This window comes from Telopea speciosissima, chromosome 9 (genome assembly GCF_018873765.1).
Source record: "Telopea speciosissima isolate NSW1024214 ecotype Mountain lineage chromosome 9, Tspe_v1, whole genome shotgun sequence".
NCBI classification, from domain to species: domain Eukaryota; kingdom Viridiplantae; phylum Streptophyta; class Magnoliopsida; order Proteales; family Proteaceae; genus Telopea; species Telopea speciosissima.
In genome coordinates this window covers 22,260,756-22,281,897 of record NC_057924.1, presented here as the reverse complement: position 1 = coordinate 22,281,897, position 21,142 = coordinate 22,260,756, and the positions used below count along the sequence as shown (strand labels likewise).

Below are 21,142 nucleotides of genomic sequence, written 5' to 3'. Positions count from 1 at the left end.
GAAAACCAGGAAAAACAGAGATAAATAGCCTGAAAATAGGCCTTTAAATCCCTAAAAATTGATCAAACAACAACGGAGTAAGGATGAATATTGTTCCTTACCAAAAACGATTCAAATAGACCAAAGAAACTGGTCAAACAAGAACCTATTGAAGCAACAAGAGCCAAAAACCACTGCAGCTGGCAGAAAACAGAGGCAGAACAGCCTGGCCGAGATTCCCTTCTACTCCTTGGGTGCTTCCAAGAGAAGTGGGAGGACACAATGAGAAGAAACAAGACCTCCACACGAAACTAGAGCACTTGGTTGCTCAGTATTTGGACAGCAGACAAGAGAGAAACAGGTCTGAGAAGGTATGCTATTTTCCTTCACAGAGACTGTTCTTCACCTTCCAAACAATCTTCGATCACCTTCAAACTCCAAGAGCAAACAGTTCTGATACCATAGATTTTAGGTCGAAGAAGGAGAAGAGAAGAAGGAGAAGAGAAGAAAGAGAAGAGAGCAGCCACGGTTTTGGTGTTCAAGTGTTCTGTCTCTAACCTAGAGACTAACATGCTTATATTGAAAAGAATAGTAAATTACACCTAGGCCCATGGCCTTATACAAATGACAAAAAATAAGAAAATAATACAAGGGGATATTTACACATATACCCCTGATACAATACAGCCATTCTTAACATTTTACACAGCTGCCACTATCAACAATCACCTGTGTATATATCTCCAGTTCGCATACGAGAGTAGAAGATGCAATGCCGATGCCAATCATCTCCCTTGGTTTCCACTAATAGAAGCAGCTTACCACATGTACTCCATACACATCCTCATCCTCCACTTCATCAGATCCATTTTCTATGTAACCATTGTCTAGTGGGTAAGGTGCAGTCACCTCTCTCTCATCCTCATCATCAATTCCATCGATTACTGCATACTGTCTTAAAGGACAGAACTTGACAAAATGTCTGTATTCCTAATAGTGAAAACACTGTGTGCTGGTGCCGCTGGTTATGGGGGCTGGTCGACCCATGGGCCTAGCAACTTTGGTGCTCCTCCTACTCTCCCCAATTTGAGGGACAAATCGTCTCAGGGGAGTCCTTAGTAACTCTCTGCTTGTAGAGCCTTCTGGAAGCAAATTCTGAAGGTCATAAAGGTCCACCACTCCGATCTCCTTCCGGATTTCTGGCTTCAATCTCAGCTTGAATCGAGATACCAAGTGGTCATCCTCCTCCTTGATACCCGTACGTGGACACGACGAGTAGAGCTGGTCGTACAGATGTGTTCAGAAAGTTTGTTGCAGGTTCTTGTCTTTTAGTGCTTCTCTCATCTCATTCCAAGTGGTTGGGGCTGCATCTCTCGTTTGTAATTTTCTTTCATTATTCCTCCATCATTCTCGGGCTGGTCCTACTAGTTTGGCTCAAGTTAGTTGTAGCTTCCTTGATTCTGTCAAGTCAAACCGTTCAAAAATATCTGTGGATCGTCCTTGCGGTTGTATTCTTTCAGCTCCAACTTTACTTTATTAGAATCATCCGTAAATCATCGATTAGGAGTGCCGGTCTCAAAGTAAACACGAACATGGCCCCCAAAAGAGTGCGGTGGCATAAAGGTTCTTTGTGATTCCCTCCCCAAAAGTCTTTGGCTGTTGGTAGCGGTGTAATACACTGGTGCTTCTTTACTAGCCCTTGATGGTGCAGAATTTTCAATCATAGGATCGATTCGCTGCTGTTCTATAGTAGCCACACGATGGGTGACTGTTTGATCATATCTGTAAGCTGGTTTAAGAAATCCAGAAGGTTAGTTGGATTCGAAGGTTGTGGATCACTTCTAGCCATAAGCTCTGATATTAATTGATGAGTTCCACTAACCTCTACGACAAATGTATGAAACAAGAAAATAGGGCCAGAATCACAGTGATTAAAGAATAGGTAGATAACAAAACAGATTTGTTAGGAGTCCAATAGCTCGATATCTAGCTATCAGATGGGGCTGGAAATCTGATCGAATAATGCTGATATCCTGCAGAATATGTGCTCCAAAATTCAGTATGATCCAACGGATGGATTTACAGAATCAGTTTGCAGTTTCCAATCACCACAGAAATCACCCATGTGAGTTTGAGAGTTACTGGAAACTTGGAGAAGAAAACTAGATAGAAGGGAAGGGGAGAAGAGGATATGATCAAGGCTTCAACACCAAGGCCTTCCAGTAGCTTCACCACCAAGGAGTGCTGCTCTTTCACAAGCTACCAACTTCACAATGAAGGACATAAAATTGAGTAGTCAAAATCATGGGGACTGAACACCCTTTCCTAGAATTTATAATATATGATAGCTGGCAACAAAAATTATAACTTTCCATGCGTGAGAGAGTACTTGGCTTTTCAAAAATAGTAATCCTTCCAGAAGCGAGATCTAATAGCTACTACACAAGAAAGAAAGGATCGAAATAGCAACTACTAAATAGCTATTTACTTGACAACTAAGAAACTAGAGTAGTAGCTGCCTATAATAGAATATTCCAGCAATTTGTCTTCACACCAGAGCCCACATTTCTTGTACAAACTAAACCAAGGCCACCATGCAAGCTAGACTAGCCCTGGCTTGAACCAGGCCCAGAACCAGAACCATGGGCATTAACTGAACCCAGCTTCTGATTTTAGGCCTGAGTTTAGGTCTGTCTCTTCTTCCTACGCTGATACTGTTTGAGCTCTACATCAGATACCATTGATATTTTTTTAACCATTTCTGCCACTTATTGGAACATAAAAATTTCAATAACTGGTGGCAATGATTGAAAGCAATCTGATTTAAGGGCTTAAATCAGTGTGAGGGTTGATATCTCAAGCTGGCACTTATCACTTGCTTTTTCTTAAAATTGACTTCTTTGCACATTCTATTTTGAGCAACCATGCTAATTTTAAGCTATCATTATATTGTTTTCATACATCTCGATACTGATACATGTGTATGTGGTATATCATGTATGATTACTGAGGCAACTTCTTCATCATGTCTTTAGGTTTGCATCAGAGGTTTTTCATGACTTACAGGAGCAAGTGATGGCCACAGCTTCTAGGAACCATAAAATGATGGTTCGTGTACAACAAATAGAAGCTGCACTCCCTCCTCTCGAGAAGGCTGTTATGTCCCAATCAAGCTGCATACATTTTGCTTATACAACCGGTGGGTCTCTCCTATCTGTGATTCACAGTTATAGTTCTGGCAATTTCAATAATCTAATATGTTTGATATTGAATTACCAGGTTGGCATGAGTTTATTTGCTGCTAACATGTAACATTAAGCAAATTATAAAATGCAAGATGCTTGGAGAATGTATAAAAAAAAGGAAATCTTTTATCATTTTCAGAGCAGTACTATTTGTGGAAACAACTATTGGGATTCAAATCATTCTATATAATCACGTAGCTTGCTTCACTTAGAAGTTTATTCATTCAGTTGAAGGGATAATGGACAAAATATGTGTTAGTTAAACTTTTAATGACATGCATGCATATGGGAGAATAATCTGGAATTACCAGCATCATCATCATTTGAACACATTACATATTCCTATCTGAACCTTGCCACATGGATCCAGTCTTATCATTCTGTTCGATGTAGGGTTGAAAGTTGAAAATATGTGGTAAGGTCACATAACCCTGAAGACATGGCCAGGCTTTGATATGAAAGGTTTTCAAAGAGTGAACTGGCAACTGGTAGAGTAGAAGACTCTTTTTCTCAGTAATAGTTCCTGCTTATTAGAGCCATGTTAATTTTCTTTTGTCATGTGTCATCTATTTGGTGTCCTGGTATCTATTTGTGGAAGTGTGGTTGCTTTGATTTTAGCTGTTCAAAGCTAAAGAATCTAAAGCTTCAAGTTGGAGCTTTTTTTGAGCCTGCTTTACATATTTATGGCATTACTGTATTTTGCATGTCAACTGGATGGGCAGACAAGGTTCCAGGTTTCTCAAAATTTTTGGCCTAAACCTGTACTGGCTGTACATTCTTTTTTGCAAGTTTCGATAGTTGATTTTGAGGCCAAATTAGGTCCCAAAATTTCTAGGACACCCTATATTAGGCCCTCTAAACGTAGTGAAACCTTCAATTTAAAAAAATTACACTCAAAATGGTAGTCTAACTTCGGACCATAGGTTGGTAGTGTACGCTGTATGCATTCTCTAATATGGCCTATTCTAAACAAATGTTTAGTACTAGAACACATATAATTCAAGTAAAACAACTTAAATATGCACTAGGAAAGAATAGATATCAAATTTTAAACATATCGTAAATCATGGATCATACATGGTTTGTTACAAAGAGTCAAATATAGCGGAGTCAACAATACAAGCAACAAGTCACCCCTATGCTCATCCTAGAGTCCTAGACTCCTAGTACTTCAACGAGTTCCGGCTTGCATCAAAACCACTAGAATGTTGCTGCTGCTTCCAACTCAAGTTATCCTCCGGCTGTATCACAAAATCTGGCCATGTCATAGTGTTAGAAGATGAGAAAGAATGATTGAGAGCTGAAAATGCTTGAGTGAATTATGTCTTCACTCAGCCCCTTTACTTATAGATTTCATTAATAGGGCAGAATTACAAATATAACCCTCCATAGCCGACTATGATAGCTAGAGAGGGAAATAAAGGAAATAAAGCATAGAAAATATCCAAAATACCCTTATCGGGTTTGCATATCTCGACACTCCCCCTCAAGTTGGTGCATATATATCATGCATGCCCAACTTGACTAAGCTAGGATGAAACAACTTTCCACTTAACCCTTTTGTGAAGACATCTTCAAGTTGATCACCTGACTTCACAAAAGGTATACAAATCTACCCACTTTCTAACTTCTCCTTGATGAAGTGTCTATCAATCTCCACATGCTTGGTACGGTCCTGTTGCACTAGATTGTGGGCAATGCTGAGTGCTGCTTTGTTGTCACAGTACAACATCATTGAAAGATGAACAGAACCATTAATATCTTGGAGCAGACTCTGAAGTCACAAAAGTTCACATATGCCCTGGGTCATGGCACGAAACTCAGCTTCAACGCTAGATCTTGCCACCACATTTTGCTTTTTACTTCGCCAGGTGATAAGGTTGCCTCCTACAAAAGTACAATAACCTGAAGGGGATTTTCGGTCTGGATTCCCACCCTAATCAGCTTTTATGTAAGCCTCAATGCGAAGATGATCATGTGGAGAGAGAAGAATTCCTTTTCCTAGAGATGACTTCAAGTAATGGAGAATACGAAGAACAGCCGCCATATGAGTAGAGTAGGGATCATGCATGAACTGGCTGACCAAGCTTACTGCAGTGGATTTCCGGTCTGGATTCCCACCCCAATCAGCTTCTATGTAAGCCTCAATGCGAAGATGATCATGTAGAGAGAGAAGAATCCCTTTTCCTGGAGCTGTCTTCAAGTAATGGAGAATACGAAGAACAACCGCCATATGAGTAGAGTAGGAATCATGCATGAACTGGCTGACCAAGCTTACTGCAAATGCAATGTCCGGTCTGGTATGGTAGAGATAAATTAACTTTGCCACCAGTCATTGGTATCGACCGTTATCAACTGGATCACCATCTTTCTCTTGCAGATGAGTAGTAGCTTTGAAGGGAGTGTCACATGGATGACAACCTAACAAACCAGTTCTGTGAGTAGGTCTAGAACATACGTCCTTTGGGAGAGAAAATTGCCTTTGGGAGAATGGGCAACTTCAATCCCAAGAAAGTACCTGAGTTGTCCTAGGTCTTTTATCTCAAATTCTCGTCCCATGAAATTCTTCAGGTTAAAGACTTCATCTGCATCATTACCAGTCACAACTATGTCATTAACATAGACTATAAGAAGAGTGACCTTATCTCCATTTCGCTTGATGAATAAGGTGTGATAAGCATTGCTCTGTTTGTATTCTACAGAGATCATTGCCTTATGAAACCTGCCAAACCAAACCCGAGGATATTGCTTCAGCCCATATAATGCCTTGTTCAGCCTACAAACCTTCCCATGAGTCTTGTCACAAGAAAAGCCAGGAGGGACCTCCATATATACCTCCTCTTCTAGTTCTCCATGAAGGAATGCATTTTTTAAATCCAATTGTTGCAATTCCCAGCCTAGATTGACAACATATGACAATAGGACCCGAACAGTATTTAATATTGCAACTGGGGCAAATGTCTCCTGATAGTCAATCCCATAAGTCTAGGTAAAGCCCTTTGGCACAAGTCTGGCCTTGTATCTGTCTACTAATCCATCCACCTTCTGCTTGATAACAAATACCCACTTACAGCCAACTGATTTCTTGCCTGGAGGAAGAACCACTAGCTCCCAAGTCTCATTTTTTGATAACAAATACCCACTTACAGCCATCTCTTCCATCATGGTTGCTTTCCACTTTGGATCTGCAATCGCCTCCTGCCATTTTTGAGGAATAGAAACAGAGGGAAGAGAGGACACGAATGCATGATCGGAAGGAGACAAAGCATCAAAGGAAACAAAATTGGAGATGGGATGTTGGGTGCAAGACCTAATGCCTTTACAGGCAGCAATAGGTAAATCAAGAGAAGGATCCTTACCAAGTAATGAAGCAGAGGCTGAATCTGGATCAGGATCTGACAATTGGAGAAGAGGTACGGTAGTGGTGGTCTCAACTTGCTCTTTGGGCTTCCGGGTATAGATTTTGTCAACAGGAATTTGACTCATAGGTCTACGCTCCCCCTGAATAGGAGCAGTAGGTGGAAGCTCTGAAGAGGAAGGCTCCCCCTGAATAGGAGCCGGAAGAATAGCAGACACGTCTTCAAAGCCTGGATCATGCTCCCCCTAAATAGGTGGCTGAGAATAATATGTCAGGGATTCATGGAAGACTATATCCTTAGTAACAAAGGTACGCCGAATAGGTGGGTGATAACACTTGTATCCTTTCTGGGTGGCGGAGTAACCCAAAAAAATACACCGAATGTTCCTAGGATCCAGCTTGCCATGATGATGGTGGTTGCGAGCATAACAGACACAACCAAAAATTTTGAGAGGCACCACAAAAGAGGAAGAACATTGGAGAAGGTCAATAGGTGGACGACCATCAAGGACACGAGTAGGCATTCTGTTGATGAGGGAGGCAGCAGTGAGGATGGCATCGCTCCAATATTGGGGAGGAACAAGACGAGCAAACATAATGGCCCGAGCTACTTCAAGAAGGTGTTTGTTTTTCTCTCAGCCATGCCATTCTAGGCAAGAGTGTCAACACAATTGGTCTGATGAATGGTTCCATTTTTAGCTAAATAAGTTTGAAACTGTCCCTCCATGTATTCTCTGCCAGTATCACTCCTCAGAATTTTTAAAGTGGCACCAAACTGGGTCTGAATCATGCGATGAAAGTGCTGAAAACAGTGAAAGACTTCACTTTTGTGTTGCATCATGTAAACCCAAGTGGTTTGAGTAAAGCAGTCAATAAAGGAAACAAACCAACGATGACTAGAAATGGAGACACGACGGTCAGAGCCCCACACATCAGTATGAACTAAAGCAAATGGAGAAATACTTCTTTTATTTAATGGAGAATAGGTTGAACGAGCCTGCTTGGCCAAAACATAGGCCTCACATAATAACTCATCCGGTTTACAATCCTTGACAAGATGAGGAAACAAAAAAGCTAAAGTTCGAAGTGTAGGGTGACCAAGCCTACAATTCCATAGATGGAGATCTGGAGATGTGATTGAATGTAACTGATGTGCTGAGGATGAAGCTGATGGTGAACAAGTCTGACCCGTGTCGAGTATGTAGAGACCACCATGTACCTTACCGCCTCCAATTGTGTGCCCCTTCACCAGATCCTGTATGACACAATGAGAGGGAAAGAAAGTTATTTTGCAATTCAAATCTCTGGTTAGGCTACTAATGGAAAGAAGATTAGTAGGATATGAAGGAACATGCAAAACAGAATTTAGTGTAAGGGTAGGAGAGCAGTGAATGGAACCCTTTCCATGTATGGGAGAAAGAGAACCATTAGCCACGCAAACAGTATCTTTTCGAGAACATGAAGAATAATGATGAAAGACATGGGAGGAACCAGTCATGTGGTCAGTGGCACTGGAGTCTATTATCCAAGGACTGGGGACAGCCGATGCACAATGACTACCGATTGGAATACCTGAGGCAAAGTAAGAACCAAAAGAGGCAGCAAGTGTAGACGCCGTAGAAGGTGCAGCGGAAGGTGTCTGGAGTATGCGACGGAGGGCTAGTAGCTCATCCGGAGAAAAACCAGTGTCAGTAGAGGGAACTGTAGCAGTAGGAGCAGCAGCTTCAGTCAGATTTGCCTTCGGTTTGAGCTTCCCCTGGCCTCGTTTCGCCTCAAAATCAGTAGGCTTCCCATGTAACTTCCAACACTGAGGCTTAGTGTGATAAGGCTTGTTGCAGTGTTCACACTTGACAGGCTCTGGGAGGCAGCATTACCATAATCAATAATGGTAATGGGAGGGCTGGAAGTAGTCTGTAGGGCAGACCTAGCAATAGTAGGAGCATGTAACATCGCAGCCCGACGAGTCTCCTCTGTATGAACCATGGCAAAGGACTGCTCTAGTGTAGGAAAGGGAGACTGATACAACACTTGCATTCTAATAGAGTCATACTCCACATTTAAACCTGCCAAGAAGTCGTACACACGGATACTGTCAACGTGTTTACGGTAGGCAGCAAATCAGTAGGTGTAGAGGGCTGATAGTTGCAGTAATGATCCAATTGCTGCCACAAGCTTTTGAGGGCAGCATTGTATGCAGAGACATACAACTCCTTCTGACTGAGGTCATGGGACTTCTTGCGAATCTCATACACCTGAGCAGCATTCCCAACACATTCATAGGTCTCCTTGGCGGCACTCCAGAAATTGTTGGACAGATCTGGTTGCATAGAGTGGAGCAAGTAAGACATCACCATTGCATCATGTGACATCCATTTCTCTTGCGGAGAACCTTGTTCAGCCGGCATAATGTTAGTCCTAAGAATATAGCCAGTAAGACCACGACCAACAATGGTCAAGTAAGTAGTCCAAGACCACTTGAGGTAATTTGTCCCATCGAGCCTGATAGGAGCAGCAAGAGGAAGCAACTCTGTGTGGGACTGTCCATCAAGCCCAGAAGTTGCAGAAGAGGAGTCTGAACCTGACATGATGATTCAAAGAAATGCTCCAACAAACGACAGCAACACAAGAAAGTAATTGCTGAAAATGGAAACAGCAATATCCCCAAGAAATCTCCAATAAAATAGGCTGAAAAATTGATCGAGTACTCTTCAATGATGATGAAAGAAGTCCTCAAAATTTCACACCAATCTGAGAAGGAGAACTATAAGAGGCAAATCATCAAACACTTGTTGAGCACCCTTGTATTCTGAAATCGATAGCTGAGAGGAGAAATGGTGATATCTTGACCAATACTTGGAGGAAGAGCCTCAAATTCGGATCGAGTACTCCTCTATAATGAGGAAAGCTTCTCTCAAAAAATCAGCAACAACAGATATGGGGAACCCCAAATTGATTTGAGTGTCATGGTTTTGAGAAACCTGATAGTTGAGATCGAATTTTTGGTTGAAGGGCTGAAACTGCTGTTGAAGGGTGCTGATGTGTGCAGAAAGAAGATTGATAGAAGCTGTCCAAGGGTGCTGAGGTGGATCTTCAAGGATGGAAGACTCAATCTCCAATATTTGGGCAGATTCGATCTTCAAGAGATAAAGATTCCAAAATGGCAGAAAGTGGCAGCAGCTATCAATCCAAGAACAATCTTCTAAAACATAATCTGATTGAGGTAGGTAGAGGACAGCACAAGATCAATCGATCACCTCATATGTGCTGCCCTTAGTGCAGATTTCAGATAAAGAAGAAAGGGAGAAGAAGAAGAAGACGGTGGGGAAGGTAAAGAAGTTCGAAGGTGAAGAGAGGGCTGTTAGAGAGAGAGAGAAACGATGGGGTTAAAGGCTGGTTCTAACACTAGATCAGATTAGCTCTGATACCATGTTAGAAGATGAGAAAGAATGATTGAGAGCTGAAAATGCTTGAGTGAATTGTCTTCACTTAGCCCCTTTACTTATAGATTTCATTAATAGGGTAGAATTACAAATACCTCCATAGCCGATTATGATAGCTAGAGAGGGAAATAAAAAAAATAAAACATAGAAAATACCCAAAATACCCTTATCAGGTTTACATATCTCAACACATAGTATGGCTGAACTCTGAAGAAACACACGAAGTCCTCCACAACAAGTCAACAACCCTATAAATGAAATCATCAACATATTGGAGATACCCTAACCTAGGGTATAGATCTTTGAACTGTGAATCTTGCAAAAATTAGTTTTTTGGGAAAAGTGATATACCTCCAACTTTGAATCTTGCACATATCTTCCAACAATGTAGTCTTCACTTCCTCTGTGTTCCTCTACTGCCCATGTACTTGTTCCAACATTGTACAATAGTGATTTGACCAAGAAAGCACATAAATTGGGTTTTCAACCTTCTATGTCAAAACCAGATGAAATGAGCGAAACTGGTCAAAATTTCGACCCATTTTGCTCCAAGTATGGAATTTATACTAAAGGCTTTGAATAGTTTCAACCAAAATATCAGCAAAACGAAACAAAAAATTGGCGAAAACGCTGAAATTGCGGTCGGAACATCGCAATCCTTCAGTATCGCAGGCTGTTTCGTTTCGACAGTCTGTGAATCCAAAATATTTTGGTTGATTTCGTGAAATTTCGTCGAAACCTTGAACCATGGGAGCAGATATTGCTTTTTAGTTTTTCCCTCAAGTTACACAGATAATTTATGATGCCTGTCCATGATTATGATGCTGGTTCTTGATGCTTGTAAGTGTTTTTTAAGTGCATTGACTATGAATTTTAACCAACTAAATGTAACTTTTGATTTTTGTTACATAATTAAAGCATGATGAGTATTGGACAGCTATACTGTGAAATAATAAAATTTACAGGTGTTTGACTAACGGAAACAGTTTTATGTTGCTTCAAGGTAGTGTTGTTTCTCAAGTGCCATGTGGTTGATTGCCATTGATAATACTATTCAACTTCTTAACAGAAAGCAGTTACTCTGCAGGTTCTTACTGGCATCACAAAATTCAAACAGAACAAAATCATCTTATCTACAGTGACCTGCCACAATTCATTGTGGATTCTTATGAAGAATGTCGTGATCCACCATGTCTCAACTTGCTTGACAGGTATGATTTTATTATTAAAATTTTGGTTTTGATTTTTGATCCTGATTTATCTGAAAGTATTTGTTTTTGTTTTTAGATTTGACAGCGGTGGTTCAGGAGCATGTATGAAAAGATATTCAGATCCATCCTTTTTTAAGAGAGTACTGGCTAGTTCGGTATCCACAGATGCTGATAAAGTTCAAAGAGAAAATAAGGCTCATAAAAGTAAGGTATGTGTTTGCTTAGTGAAGAGAAAAAAGAACCCACGAAATTGTTTGAGGGAGTTCATTGGATTCATCTAGAAATACAAAGTTAAAAGCCACTTGAAGTTAATGAAATAGATAATGTGGATTCTCAGTCTCCCATTAATTGCCATAACATGAGTACTTGTTAAATTTCATGGTTGTACATCTTGCCTTTGTATGAGATGAATTTTGGTTCTTGGACTTTCTGAGGATCTTGGCTTCAGTTGAAGGAATTTTCAGTTCTTCTTTCTTGCATGTATGTGTAAATATCCAACCCAAAAGTTCAAACTATTGGATGGAGGGACTCACAGGTTGAAGCGACATAAAGTTTTAGCGGTAACCGATGTCAGACTAGTCTCCCAACACTTCCCATCACGTGTAGGCAGGACAAAACTGTGTACACGTGCACGGATGAACAGAGGCTAGTCTGGAGACACCCGCTGCAGGACTGGAGAAATCTGTCTCTGATACCATGTAAATATCCAACCTAATAGTTTGAACTATTGGGTGGATGGACTCACAGGTATATGAGGTGACAAAAGGTTTTAGGGATAACCAATGTGGGACTATTCTTCCAACAATATGTAGAAGTGTCAGTATTTACCCAATGTGAACTGCAATAGTTGCTCCATTGTGACCAAGTGGTCACGGGTTCAAGTCTGGAAACAGCCTCTCTGTGAAAGCAGGGGTAAGGCTGTGTACATTATGACCCTCCCCAGATCCCTCATTGGCGAGCCTCATGCACTGGGTACGCCCTTTTTGAACTGCAATAAAGGGTCCATTATGAAAGCAAGATGATTTCTTCATGTTTACATTGTTTATCCCACCACAATACATATTTTTGGTGGAAAATTCATCCATTATTTATTGTTATTTCTGCATAAAAAAGTTTCTTTGTGGTAAGCTATTATGTTGCATGGACAGAAAAGAGGATCAAGGCACAGGAATGGAGAAATCTCACGTGTTGGGTCAATGCCCCGTCACAGTGGAAGGTATGTCTCTACGTGTTTGTGACTGTGTGTGTGTGTGTGTGTGTGTTAGAGAGAGAGTAGGGTTTTGTTCCCTGTCACTATGCCTAGTGAAGTATAACGCTTCACTATTTGCCACATGGCAGTACATGGATTAGTCTATGTGATAAAGAGCAAGAGAAGCATCTCATTAGTACAATTTCAGTTTAAAAATGAGTAGTGGAAGTGGCTAAAATTATAAAAGATGCCATTTTGTATTTATATTCATCTCCATCTGATGGCATTTCGGTAATTTTACTAAAACTGAGTCAGATTTTGAGCAACTTTCCTTCCTTACTTTGGACTAAAATTTGTCCATTAAGATAATAAGATGTATGTGGGGTCATCTATCACATGGACTGCCAAGTTGCAAATAGTGAAGCGTTATACTTCACTAGGCATAGTGATGCCTAGAAGGACCCTATTTTAAAAATTGGAATTTGTTTTGAACATGTAGCTCAGAGTAATTCTTTCCTCCTTCAATCAAATATAACCAACAAATTGGTGTCTCAATGAACAGAACACAGTTTAAGTCTCTGAATATATAGTCAGAGCACTGCTACCAGACTGTCCCTTTTTATGATGTGAGATCACATTCTGAATTGCATGACCACTTCATGTCTTTTGATTTGTCAAATAAAGTGGGAAAACTTACAAAATAGTATGTGGGGGTCCAACCCAAAACCTTAAGGCATTAGGTGGAATTAACTCAAGGACATCCAAGGTCCCAGATAACTAATGTGGGACTGTAGCGTTACAACTCTTAACATCTCAGCATTCCTTCTTACTTTTAGTTTTGGCATACAAGTGGATATACATCTTAAGGAAGACATCAAACGGACTTGGCTCTGATACCATGTTAAATAAAGCGGGAAAGCCCACGAAATAACACTTGGAGGTCCAACCCAAACCTCAAAGCATCAGGTGGTATTTATGGGCTTTCTCACTCTATTTAACATTGTTCGAGTAGCAGGTCGGGATATATTAATCCATCCAGGCTGTTTGATTTTGAATATTTGGTTTAGAGTTGTTTCTTTTTTCATCAATTAAATGGAACTAACAAGTTGGTAGTCTGGATGAGCAGAATGCAATTTGCTTCCCCAAAAATATACGGCCAAAGATCTGCTCCTGAGACAGTCTCTTTGTTCAATGTGAGATCAAATTCAGAACTGCACGATCGTTCATCATCTTTTGATTCAAGAAATAAATCAAGTTTTATGGAATCTGTTTTTGATGGAAGTTCTTCCATGCGGACCGACAATGAGGGAAACAACGTATTTCTTACTTCAAGGTTGAAGATACAGTGCACTGAAACCCTTGATTCTGTTCTTCCTGAAAAACAAAATGGACCTGCAGTTGATGATTTGCCACATAGCTCATTGAAAGAGCAAAGCACCACCAATACATCTATTGCTACTTGGGATGAAAAGTCAGAAATAGTAAAATCTGAGATTCAACAATGTGACAGTATTATTGATGACCAGTTTGAAGCTTCAGAGTTGCACCCGGTAAGCTCTGGAATCAGTAAGTTGGGAAAGGAAACTTCAATTCTTGGATATGCTGATTCAGAAGATGTCTTGTTTATTGATGTAAACATGCCAAAATCAGTCTCTGTTGGGAATCAGTTTGATGAGATTGAAAGTGAGCTAGACAATTACATGGATGCACTTAATACTATGGATTCAGAAGTTGAGAGTGACTTGGAGTGCCAGACCAAACGAGAAGTAGATTTCACCTCAAACTTTGAAAATACTCAAGTGGAATGTGAATCTGCCATAATGGAAAAGAATGGTCAGAATGCAGATTCATTTGATACTGAGCATTGTACTGCATCTTACAGTCCCTTGAACAAAAAAATGTCTCAGAACTCTGTCAACTTGATAGCTGTGGAGTGTTTGCCCCATCCAGAGGCACCGCAAATTACTGGGATGTCTTGTCCTAGTCCAGATGGCCCAGCGAGAACCGACTTTTGTGAAAATAATGACATCCCTAATGTTTCAAGAGAAAATGGGTCTGGGTCTGAATCAGTTAGCTCTGATCCATCACCCTCCAGCATTCCCAATTCACATGCTCCTTTTGGTGATAAGATTGAAAGCAGCCTGTCCAACTCTCAAGAATCGCATATTGAAACTCCAAGTACATCTCCAAATAAGTTTTGGACAAATGGTGGCTTGTTAGGACTTGAGCCATCAAAACCTCCAGATTGCAGTTTATCAAATGTTCCAAGTCAGACTTCTCTGGGTGATATGAATGATGGCTCATGTAATGTTTCAAGACATGGTGTTATGCCAATATCCCATTCTGATGAATCTGTAGGGAAACTAGAAAAGGAGCTGGACTCTGTTGGAGGAATATTTAGATCACCTAATATTGTCCACACAACTGAGGTTCACTTGGTCAGAAACGTGGAAAACAACATGGTCCAAATAATCAATCAATCTCGAAGCTCCAAATCAGGCAATGATAACCAAAATGATGATGACTCCAGGAAAAAGGTTCCTTGTGAATCCATTGTCCCAGAGACCAATCTTGAGAAATCTGAAGGTTCACATCATAGCATCTCTAGTCATGCACCTGAGTTGCCAGTTGCACCAGTTGTCAAAACCCCATTTGACGAAGTCCACCGAAAAAATACTGAGAGTTCATCCAATATGTATGATCTTGGCCACAGATTACTGGTAAATGGTTTCCGAAGGAAAGCATCACTTGATGAGACATCTGAACCTGCTTGCTTGGTGAAAGTTGGTCCAGTAATGTTGCAGGACCCTCTTTGCAATGAGCAGATGAAAGGGAAAGCCAGAGTTGAACATCAAACTGCTCTTGAAACAACTCCAAAAGAAGAAACTGATTGTGAATCCCCGGAAAATTCGCCTTCCTCACCACCATTAGGACATATGAAGATCTCATTCCACTCTATAAATGGCTTTGAGACTTCCAAACTGAAACTAAAATTTCCTGATAGAAGTTATTTCCATGAAAATATTAGAGATGTTATATTTCCTTCATTCCAGTTACTTCCAGAGCCTTCCACTCCAAAGCAGGATATTGATTCGGAGTCTGATGATGACACATTCTGTAGATCATCTCCATGTATGCCTGAAGATATGCTTAGCCATCATTCTGAATCAAGTTCTGAGCAGTGGGAATCTGGTGACTCCACTGGAAGTAAGGGCCATGAAGTACATGATGCTTTACACAGAGTCTCGTCAACTGAATCCATCTCTGCCTCCTTGGAACTGCAGGGGCTGATACCTTCTTATCCTTGTTGTGGATTAAAAGACCCAGTAACCGAGAATGGCCTAGAACATTTTCATTCAAGTCCTTCACTTGATCTTCCAAGTTTTGGTGTGTTGAATCCTTTAAAAAATCAGCATGTAAGTATAAGCAATTCTGTTTCAAAGGAGTTCCTACAATCACAATTGAAGTACCCTAATGAAACACTGGCACCACCGCCTCCACTACCTCCATTGCGATGGCGCACAATGAAGCCCCACTTGGCTGTAGTGGAAGATAAACAACGGGAGAACTCTGAAGCTGCCAATCATCCAAATGATCTGCTAGTTCCAGTGTCAAACAATTCTCAGAAATTCATTCCAGCTCCACCGAAGCAACCACATATTAAGGAGCGCAATGAACACCCACTAAATAACAAGGTGATCAGGATTTTGTTCTCCATTTTTTTTCTTCCCTTTTTCATATTGAGAATTGATATTTATAAGAAACAAATTGGTTTTAATCCCTGTGTGATGCTGGATCAGCAGAAGGTTAATAAACACACAGAAGTTAGTCAGACTACAAATGTGAAGGAAGTGGATGAGAGGGAAGATTTACTGTATCAAATCAGAACAAAGGTGAGTAATTTTTTATCTTATGGTGTGATAAAGTTAGAAGTTGATATAGGAAATAAAAAATATATATGGCGTATAGTACATGATTTAAATGATTATACTTCATAACTAGAGTGCAGAAAATTGCAATCAAATACCTGCATGCTTGTTGGTGCTGGTGATTTGAAAGTTCTGCACTAAGCAGCTCTTCTTGGACATTATTTTATTTCAAACTAAGGAATTAAAAAAAAAAAAAAAAAAGAATGGAAGAAATAACAGGGAAATAATATAATAGGAACAGGGAATAGGGTAGAAGAATAAGACGGGCAGAAAGGAAGATTTATCTAAGAAGGAAAAGGAGGGGAGGAAGATGGTACCTGATGAGAAAGGTTCAGAAGTCACAGAGGGAGAGAAGGTCGCACAAAAACTCAAATTAATCGATACTCAATTCATTCTATATCCATCGGTAGGTTACACTGAAGTCAACTCAAATTGGGAAACCCGATATCCTACGTAATTTAGATTACATGATTTACCCAAAATAGAAATAAATCCTAAATATCATACCAATCCTTCTTGGACCAAAAGTCGGGTTTGGGTTGGGCCGATTCCGTCTTGGCTTAGGCTTCCGCAGCAGGACGTGCCGGTCCAACCATGACAGCACTACTGCATCAGGTGGCTAGGTAAGGTAATTTAGATTACATGAAGTCAACTCAAATTGGGAAACCCGATTTACTACGTAATTTAGATTACATGATTAACCCAAAATAGAAATAAATTCTAAATATTATACCAATACTTCTTGGACCAAAAGTCGGGTTTGGGTTGGGCCGATTCCATCTTGGCTTAGGCTTCCGCAGTGGGACAAGCCGGTCCAACCACGACAGCACTACTGCATCAGGTGGCTAGGTAAGGTCTTGGATGGAATGTTGAAGTTTTGATAGGATGGATTTATAGAAGTGTGGGGTAGGAAGTTTCTTCTCATGTGGATGGTAGGTGGTTATGAAAGTGAAAACAAGTAACGAAAGTCAGTAGAAAGAGGAAAAGAGATAAAAATCTAGTTAGCATCATACAATTGTTTTCTGGAAATCACGCCTAAAACTGACAGAAAGAAGCATGCTATCAGGAGATTATCGAGCACTAAAGCCAGCAAAAAAGCAATAGAATTCTTCACTGACTACTGCAGGAAAGCCACATATGGTTCTTATGGAGGCCTGATGGTTTGGGGTCTTACACTACTGATTTCGACAGGGACTTTTGACTTTCGGACACCAATTGAAATTTATCCTTGGAGAACTCAATACTATGTTTCGACATGTAGTGATACTTGAGAATTGACCCAAACAAAGCTAAAATTGGCAAACCAGATTGCAAAACTTCGAAGTTAAACCAAAGTGACCATGGCATCTGCAATATGGGGATTCTAGAAAACTCATAAGGACCGAAAGGGTGATCATCAGTCTCTGTCCCCGATAAATTTTGTTCTTCCACTTGGTATGGCCCACTGCATCCACAAAAGACCAAATGTTGAATCCATTAATTAGCAACTTCCGAGAACAGCATCTACTCCTGATTCTTTTGTTTTTTACTTCAGATTTCCTTTTACTAAGATTTTAGCTGCTGATTGTACAAAAATAAACCAAAAAAAGGCACTTATTTTATTTGAATTTAAAATCTTTTTGTAAGGCAACTTAATTTCATCAATGCTGGTCCCGTTGGAAAGGGATCTGGTTGAAAGGAAACATAAGCATTTCGACATTCACTTGAGACCGTGAGAAATTGGCCCATGTTTGCATTTCTAAGCCACATGTGATATGCTGATTACTGGTTAATTTTAACTCTTGCATTCAAATAATAATGTTATGATTAGGGCACTTGTCCAGTCACTTTGAGACCTAGCAATATTTTTAGGATGGTGGTTAGGCCCTGACCAAACCAGACAGTTGCGCCAGTCAACCGATTAGCTGTTCTCTAACAAGGGATGGATGGCATGCCAAATCATTAATTTGCCAAAAAAAGGGTCTGGGGTTTTGTGGCTGACTGGTTGGTTTTCCAATAACTCTATGGGGGTTTCTCAACAATTAAAAGAAAAAAAAATACTCCACTTTTTTATTCCATGAGAAGACAGATGGTGGTTAATCATGCAAAATGGGAGGGAGAAAGAGATGGGTATTACTATTTTTCTGCACACTGATCTCCTTGTTGCTACCATTGCTTGTCCCTGCCATTTTCTGTGTGCTGCACTCAACGTCTCCATTGCTCACCCTTGCTCTTTTCACATGGCATAGGATGGAGAGCTATTATGGGTGTGGAGAAATTCCTAAACTGAGTTTGGAGAATGAAGTTAATATACAACAAGATAGGTTAATTATATAAAGTTGGGGGAAACTAATTCATATAAACATGTTTTCATGATAATGCGTAAATCGTGAGGCCAATAGGGCCCCTTTCTGGATTAGTGGTTGGTCTGAATTCAATAACTATGATTAAATGCTCCAATAAATCAAGATTATGTGTGCTTTAGCTTAGCACAAGTATAACCAACTTCCCTATGGATTTTCATCCCATCTTTCTTTTCCCAACTCATCGGCCTGCATTCGAAACATGGAGTAATTTATGACTAATGTTGGTCCTTGATTTTCTTGTTGAACTTCAGCAATTCAGCCTCAGGCGTACAATACCTCCAAGGCAGTCCATCACACCAGATCCGCCAACCAATGTCAAGGTAGCTGCCATTTTGAAGAAGGCAAATGCAATCCGCCAGGTACTGTCTCCTGTTTGTTTTCGCTTTTCTTTTTTGTTCATCTCGCTGTATCAAGTTGTCATTACTTCTGATTTTACAACAATGGGAAAAACTCAGGCTTGTGTGGGAAGTGACGAGGGAGAAGATGAGAAGTGGAGTGATGGTTGATTTTATCGGGGCATGATCCAGTCATTAAATCATGGGCTGCCACACTCTTGTATCTTGCAATTGATGAGTTCCAGGTGAACCTGTATCATACATGTGAATAACCTCAGGTCCTTTCTGTAATTAAGTTAATAGTGTTTATATTGTATCTTATACGGTTTTTTTTTATCTTATTAGTTTCAAATTAGGCTGTAAGCAAGCTAAGATGACTGATCCATCATCATATGTTCTAAATCTCTGGATTTTAATTTTTTTTCCTGAGAGGAAGACTATGTGCGGCCAATTATTTCTTCATAATGCCTGAAAATTGGGCTGGCCTTCATGAAATTTGTTTTATGGCTAGTCTCTGCAACATCGGTTGTTATTGCCTTGTCAAATATCAAATATGTGCATTTCGAGTTCTCATGGGAGAGTGAAATTGCTGAATTTGTGTGTTGGTTTCTCTGGTAAGAAGATTGTGGATATATATTGCTGTAGATTATTATTTGGGAAATATTGTCATTTAAACAATCTTACGTTATTTCATGTTGTAAATGAACGGCTGAAAGTAACTCTACGGTATAGAAGAAATTGTGGAGGAAAAATGTTTGGTTATTAGTCCTATTTGGTTATGCTGGGTTTGATGCTCTGTTCCTCCCAATATTCATGGAACCGAGGGAGGCTGTTTAAGGGACTGTGGTTTCTGATTTCATCGTTTTAATTTCTACCTTCTTTCTTTCTAGCCATTTGGAATCAGCGATCATCCCACCCTGTAATAACCTTCATTTGAATTGAGTTTTATCATATGCTACCATGCAAATAAGGACGAACATGGAATTTACATCACAAAACTGTCCATCCTCCATGTTCCACGTTGCATGATAACATTAATGTCGCAATTTTGACTATTGGATAGAATGGTACAGGGTTTGAATTAGTTATGTCAAATTTTAAAGTCTTATTCAATCAAATATATTTTCTGTGTATTGATATGCATCCCCATGTATGTCCATGCATTCTTATGTGACTCTGACCACCAAGGTTTGAAAACTTGTCTCGTTTCAATGTCAATCAGGTCAAAATCACCAAAATTTTGCCAAAACCATGTTTTTTTTTCCCATGAGTTGCGCTTGGTCATTTTTTTGGGGGGTGGGGGGGTGGGGGGTGGTGTGGCTGAAATGGCGGAGATTTCAACAAAACAATGCATTTTTAGACCAAAATGAGAGAAATATCGAATGAAATGACCAAAATTTTGGCGCATCCTGTTTTGTCTCAGAAATGTCAAAACTATCAAAATATTTTTGAGATTTTTGAACTATACTGACTACTACTGTGTAGTCTCCTATTGTTCTGAATTTTTTAAATTCTATTTTGCCACTTTGCAAACTTTATTTGGAGTAATTTTACATGTGAGCAGAGACTTGGGACCCACCTATCTACAAATGTTGGTTCTGTAATATGTCATTGTTAAGTACTTGATCGATATGCCAAAAGCTCTGGAACTGATGGAACGCATTAAATCAAGCTCTTTAACCTATCCTATACTAGACTAGATCAATCTAGTGTCCATACATTAGAGTAGGTCCCATTAGACACACAACAATCACATGGAAGACTTTACCCAAAAAAAAACAAACAATCACATGGAAGATGTTTGGGCTGCCTTGATAAGCTTATCAGGGAAGGCCATTATGAAAAGTTTTACCCTCTTATCTTATATGAAAAATAAGATCATTTGTGCATTTCGAATTTCCAACTAAATGATTGCTTCATCGTTCTAGCGGAGTCGTGCTTTGGAGCACTGGTTTTGTTCATTCTGGTGATGAGAATGCGAGAGTTCTACAAAAGCGATATTTACAAGAAGTTCGGAGTGGAGGTAGAAGCGGCGGAGAGGGAGATGGCACTGTCATCTGCCACATCCAGCGACGAAGTACGCCGCTAATTAAGATTGAAACAAAGAGAAT

General features: G+C 40.0%; 1 protein-coding gene across 3 annotated transcripts in view; it reads left to right on the top strand.

Moving 5' to 3' along the window:
* Positions 1-19,526, top strand: part of LOC122640424 (protein SCAR3-like) — a 39,522-nt gene extending 19,996 nt beyond the window's left edge. Inside the window, exons 2-9 of one of the 3 annotated variants that reach the window (XM_043833613.1) lie at positions 3,015-3,178; positions 11,110-11,233; positions 11,310-11,442; positions 12,382-12,449; positions 13,549-16,117; positions 16,226-16,315; positions 18,948-19,055; positions 19,152-19,526. In XM_043833613.1, coding sequence (XP_043689548.1) covers positions 3,015-3,178; positions 11,110-11,233; positions 11,310-11,442; positions 12,382-12,449; positions 13,549-16,117; positions 16,226-16,315; positions 18,948-19,055; positions 19,152-19,202 — 3,307 coding nt within the window. In that variant the 3' untranslated portion in view covers positions 19,203-19,526. Of the gene's footprint in view, positions 1-3,014; positions 3,179-11,109; positions 11,234-11,309; positions 11,443-12,381; positions 12,450-13,548; positions 16,118-16,222; positions 16,316-18,947; positions 19,056-19,151 lie in introns of those variants that run through there. The other 2 variants (XM_043833612.1, XM_043833614.1) reach the window with 2 other exon arrangements.
* The last annotated feature ends 1,616 nt before the right edge of the window (positions 19,527-21,142 follow it).